A 6,467-nucleotide genomic window follows, 5' to 3' on the forward strand; every position below is an offset into this window, starting at 1 on the left:
TATATATAGGATAGATTTGTTATTGGTTGTTAGATGCATCTAGATTTGAAAGATAGATTTACTTTAGTATAATTAAGGAATGTATATAATTTTGATAAATATCACATAAATTATATAAGAAAATTGTGAATTGATTGTAGTTGCTTCGACAACGAATGTGACACACTGTAGTTCAGACCTGACGATCGAGTCAAGTTTAGGGTGCTAAAGAGCAACGATTGGACAAGCTGTTAATCGTGCCAAATGAAATTAGTGTCTAACAGTTAGAGTCATAAATGGTGGTTTAGTGAGGCCCTCACATGGGTTTTATACATGTATACCTATATCGAAGGGCTCCTGAGGAGTTCTCATATCATGATTATTTGAGGTGTTCGACGAGGAGTTCACACATATGGTGCTTCAAGAGGTGGTACATGAGGGGTTTTTCCTGAGGTGTGATGTTTGCTATGAGGAGTGAGTCCTAATCCATGAAAGATGGTGTTTTGAGTATTGCGCAAGATATTGACCTTTAATCTCGAGGAGTTGTGTTAGAGAGATTAAGGATATAACAAACAATTTTTTTTGAGGGGGTTCATTGATGGGATTGATTCCTCCAAAGATGAAGAAATGATGTTGTTTCCAACTACATTCAAGTTTCGGAATATCTATTTTTTACTTCACTAATCTCTTTTGATTATTTTGTTTGACTATAGATGAAGAGAAAAACAAAAAAGCAAAAGTCATTAGACAACTAAAAAAAAAGTAGCAAAAGTTGTATTGGAAAAAAAAAAGAAGAAGAGAAAATACTAGAAGCTTTCAAAGCAATAGTCATAATTTCTCATCACTATTTTGATGTTAATAATATGTAGTATATTATGTCCATTATCATCATTATGCATAAGTGGAATTCATAATGTATGTACAAGTGAATTACATAAATATGATCAACACCAATACTTAAATCATTGCATTTATTTTTAAAGGAAAACGAAATGTTTGGTTTAATAATTTGTGCATATCCCACTTTCTTCGACTAGGATTCTAATATTTAAAAACACCAAAACTTCACATTATTTACAGAAGTACCTAATATAACAAAAAGACTACTTTGGTGTGTTCCCCATTCAGTTTTGGTAATTTAGATCTAATTTAATAAAAATATACCATTTACTTTTAATAAAAATAAATAATAAAATAGATTATCTGAATATATTTTTTTAGTAAGTATCAACATAAATTTAACTCTTAATATTTATTCATTTTATCATTTTTGGATACTTTTACTCATTAATCTTTAAATTTTAGTTATATTGTTTGTTTTGGAACTAAAAAAACGAACTAAACTATTAAAATTTTAATGACGTTGGTATGGTAGCTCATGTGACATTTTACGTATACTTCATAGATAATATGTATAAATTTTCTAGAAGTTTATATTAATTTTTTATTATTAAATTGGATGATTTTTTAAATATTTTTTATTAATTTTTTTGAATTATACGTGGATTGTCACACGAGTGGCCACATCAATGCCGTTAAAATTTTAACAATTCAGTTAGTTTTCGTCCAAAAGCAAGTAATTTGATTAAATTTTAAAGGTTAAGGGCCAAAACAATAAAAAGACCAAAATAAATAAATAAATATTAGGAGCTAAATAATATAGGAATTAATTGTTGAACTCTGTTTAGTTGCCAATTTTGAAAATGAAAGTGCCAGAAACCTTTCCAACCAAAAAGAAAAATTTCACACCCCATGCTTATTTCACTATTTTTTCCACAATTACATAAAGTCCTAAAGCTGGTATAATTAATAGACACCTGCTAGTAAAGATAAAAAGAGAACAATATAGACAAAAAAATGGGATTAAGAAAAGGAAAAATAATTACTATAAAAATTCCCCAAAAAGACCCAAACTCACAGATGAATGACCACCCAAAAAAAGTATTGAAGGAATATGTATATAGTAAAATAATTTAAAAAAAAAAGCATCTAATTCCAATACCCTTGGCTTTAAGGGCAGTTGACATTTCTTCCAGGTCCTCCAAAATAAAAATAATTGCCCCAAACAGAATTTATACCTCCTTGGATGTCATAGCAATTAGGATGATCAGCAAGGACCTTAAGGTTTGGTAATGGGATCAAGTTATTATCCCAATCAACAACTTGCAGATTTCGAAAATAAGAAGCCTTTCCAAAGCCTTCCCCAGCGAAATGACCACTCCCCATCTCTGTTGACGTGTGGGAACCTCCTGGACTTGAGTTCACTATTTCTCCACCAAATTGTACCATGCTTGCACGATCTCTGAGGTGGGTGAACAATATTGATGGCCAATATCCTACCAGAATCCCTGATCCGAATTCCAGCCACCAATTCCCATGCTTTGGATCCTACACCATTTTCATTTGCATTTCCATCACCTTTACTTATTTAATAAAGGAAGTTTCTTGGGTACAAAATACTATTAGGGGATAAAGAATAGAATAGAATCTAGCAAAGAAAAAGCTGTCGAGAATTACAGGCATTTGCGGGGGTTAACAGTGCACGCGGGTGAAGCGCATCAAATTGATAGAGCTACCCATCAATAAAGCTTTTTACATTATGATACCTTTTCTTTTTTCTTTTTTTTTAATGCATGGTAATCCAAATTTTTAGTCGTCTTGAAAAGTAATATATTTAAACATAATCATACTTTATAAAAAAATGTATTTAAATTTTTTTATCTTTTAAATTTACATTATTTATCAAATCATCTTAGAACGAATGAAAAAATTAATTTTATTAACTTCACAGTTCACATGTGTATCATATTAAATTATAATTTTTAACGATTTAATAATTTTTTAATTTTAATTTTTTTTAAAAAATAATTAAGTACTAACGTCACATTCATGTGACAATCCACGAATAAATGATGTCAACAAAATTATCAAATGTTAACTTTTTCATCAATTTTAAAAAGATTCGACAAATAATGTAAGGGAAAAGACTGAAAGAGACGAAAAATTAAATAAAAGAATAAAATAATTTTTTATAAAATTAAAAGGTGAAATAAGGTAAAATAATTTTTTCTATGTTTTCTACTCAAAGGTTTGTGAACATTTTGTTTGTATAATAATTGGGAGGTGGTACAAGATTTACCTTCCAAACCAATAGACTAATGTCAAATTGTCCGCCACCATATGATGATGTTGGGGAGATTGCAGCTCCAATAGCAATTCTATTATTAGTTTGCACAAATCCTGAACACAGCAAATTATAGCACCCTGTTGCTTGGTATGCGTCGCTCTGCAAAACATAATTCATGCTTGCTTTTAAACACCAAATCATTTTTCTTAAGCTTTAAGATACACCTTAGCAAAGCCAAGAAAGAAGGAAATCAAGCCCCCAATTTAAAATTTCTCTACTTACGGTCCAATAAGTGAAGAATCTTGGATAATAGTCCCCATATAACTCTGGACTCACCTGCATTGAATATATATATATTATATTTAGCATCTATGCCTTCCATATAAAATCAAACTACACAGAAGAATGGTGCAAAAACAAGTTTATTTAAAGGGTGGGTAAACTAATAATTAAATATATGCTGGGTGTAATCAAATTGAGTCGAATCGAGTTCAATTAGAAATTTAAAATTCGATACTCGGCTTGAGCTCAATTGAACATTTATTTTTAAAATCAAGCTACTTGAGTTCGATTCAACTTATTTACCAATTTTTGTATTGAAACTTGAACTCAAGTTTAAACTCAAGGTTAATGGCATATATTAAAGGCAATAATATAATTTAGTAATATTAAAATATGAAAAATTCGATAAGACTCACAACCAGTTTGAATTTCAACTCGATAATTATCGAATTAAGTTTGATTAACTTGTGAACAAAAATGCTACCTGCCATCCAGCTTCAATGGTGTTGAGATCGTCGCCAAATGAACCAGAAATGACCCACAATTGAGATAAGCTGAATTCGTATTGATTAGAGACCCGAGGTGCCCACACATTGATGTTAGCTTTTGCTCCATAATATTCATCTCCGCTCACATACCCAACTGCATGCTGTATTCCAACACTAACTAAATATTAAATTGTATATTTGTTTGTGAAACTTAGTGGCACTAATTTCGAGATAATGTTAACCTTTTTTTTTTTACACAGAATTTAATTATCCTCTTCACTAAGCAAAGAAGAGTAGACAATCGGCAAGCATTCTTTTGCCATTCACTTTAACTCTGTTGGCTGATAACTGGAGCCGCTTTTCGAACCCTTGTGACTACAAATTTTGAGTTTATTTGTAAAGTAAAAAAAGTGAAGGCACCAACCTCATGGCCATCGCTAGTCGAGTCTCTTCTAACAAGTCTTGTCGGTTTCTTTCCAAAACTTGCAACAGAAGAGGCCCTTAACATGTCTCCTTCTGTTGTTCTTCTGATTGGAATTGTTCCTTCCGGACACGATTCACCCGACATCATCCACATCTGAAAATCTTCCGCCGCCATTCCCTTTCGATTATGACCATTTGGACTCTCCGGTGGATCCTAAACAATCCAATTCAACAATTAAATATGTTCACTTGTATAACTTTATAATGTTCATAAGAACAAAGATAAAATGGATAATTACCAATGGTTTTTTTCCTTTTAATTTAGGATGATCGAAAGCTGGTTGATGACGCAATAAGACGCAATCTATAATATCACCATCTGGGCTCTGCACGCACAAAAAAAAGAAAAAAGACAAGTATTTAGAGAAAAAGTAAAACAGAACGCAAACAGAGGAGATCGACAAGTGAGGCAAATAAGATTAATTGCCTGAATCGTCTTCAGTGCTGGCTTGTTGATCTTGTTGAGTCGTTCCCTTACTAGTTTCAGCTTCTTCGACTCTTCTTCTGGTCGGAATGTTTGATTATTTGCTTGGGAATTGCCGGTTTCCGAGGAATGAGTGGCACAAATTGAAGAAGAAATAACAAGAAGAAGAAGAAAGATGAATACAAAAATGGGAATCTTACAACAGCAAGATACCATGTTTGAGGGATTTCTAGGTGTTGTTTCTTGCCCTATAATCGTTTCTATTTGTGTACATTAGTATTGTCGTCGTCTTCTTCTCTGATCCAAACAACACCATCCATCACCATTGCCAACAAAAACTCTTGCTCTCTTCTTTTTCTTCTAAGTAGGCAGTTTGGTGGAGAAAAGAAAAACACACAAAATGGCAATGGAGTTTATTATTCTTAAAGTTTGGCCTAGTGGGACTGGTGATATAAATACCTAAAGTAGTGATGAAATCATGCTTAGGGTTTAAATATTATGGAAAAAAGGATTTTGGAGAGAGAGAGAAAGAGAAGTGTGAAGAGGTGTGTTTCCAGTCTCCAATACAAGGACTGAAACTTTAGCTTTTTGTGTTTAAATTGAAAGGAAAAAAATAAAAAATGGGTACTGATTTCTGTTATTCTTTGCTTGGGTTTTTGAGGACAAATAGGAATTTAGAATTGATTGATTCAGGCGCTGCCTCTGGGTTTCCAAAGTCGTTCGCTTTAGTTTTAGACTCTTCTTCTCTTTCTCACTTCCCTAGACCTTCTTTGTGTCAGCTTATTCTATTTTTTATTATTCCATCCAAACCCAAAACTGCAATAATTTTACAACCTAAACCTTACCCAAACTTTTTATTTCTCTTAATTTCATATCATTTGGATAATTTAACACCCCAAAAAAAGCAAATCAACATGTGCCTCGTATGGGGGAGATTTGGTGGGTCAAATAAATTCATAGACAGTCAACAAAAATAGGAAAGAAATCATCACCTGTCTCTGATTTTAGTTTACGGTCTGAAGTTTTGAGTAATGATAATTTCCTTGTTTTTTTCTTAAGAAAAATAATGTTTTATGTTAAGTAGCAGACAACTTTAGAAGGTTGTCGTTTTTCGGAGAGTGAGCCAATTTCTTAATGTGTTGGGGGAGAGGTTATCTTATTGGCATTTGTCACCACCACCACTGCTACTGCAAATATTATTGCATTGCTTGCCTTGCTTATATTATACAAGACACCCATGCAAATGCATTGCATGCTATTTTCATTTCATTACATGAAATTCGTCCCTCCATGCATGGTCTCCTTTGTTTGCACCTAGGGGTTCAACTTCAAATTTAGTCTTACCTCTTTGGAGAAAATTTTATAAATCTACTTAAAAATCTATTTACTAAAAATAATTAAGTATAGAATTTGTTTGGTATATTATTTAAAATTAAAGGTAAACTATACTATTAGTCACTAAATTATAGGTAAGTTTTTGTTTTAATTATTGAACTATTTAAAAGTTTTTATTTAAGTCACTAGCTTATTAAAATCGATACTATATGACTTTCTTTGTTTGTGTTGCTTGCACCAATCCAAAGCTCTCTTTCTACTTCTCTTCTCCAATTCAGATTTTTTCATAAAATAACTTTGGATGTCACGAATCTGTGAAACAAAATTCAAATAGTTTTTTTCTCTAACC

At 31.9% G+C, this 6,467-nt stretch overlaps 1 protein-coding gene across 1 annotated transcript; it reads right to left on the reverse strand.

Annotated features, from left to right (window-relative positions):
* Positions 1–1,956: 1,956 nt before the first annotated feature.
* Positions 1,957–5,491, reverse strand: LOC107917460 (uncharacterized). Its single transcript, XM_041110782.1, has 7 exons — positions 4,787–5,491; positions 4,599–4,685; positions 4,301–4,513; positions 3,873–4,037; positions 3,389–3,442; positions 3,119–3,265; positions 1,957–2,367 (listed from the first exon to the last, which is right to left on the reverse strand). Exons 1-7 carry the CDS (start codon positions 4,997–4,999, stop codon positions 1,990–1,992), a joined length of 1,257 nt encoding a protein of 418 aa, XP_040966716.1. The 5' UTR covers positions 5,000–5,491; the 3' UTR covers positions 1,957–1,989.
* Positions 5,492–6,467: the final 976 nt, after the last annotated feature.

This window comes from Gossypium hirsutum, chromosome A01, assembly GCF_007990345.1.
Source record: "Gossypium hirsutum isolate 1008001.06 chromosome A01, Gossypium_hirsutum_v2.1, whole genome shotgun sequence".
Classification (NCBI taxonomy): Eukaryota; Viridiplantae; Streptophyta; class Magnoliopsida; order Malvales; family Malvaceae; genus Gossypium; species Gossypium hirsutum.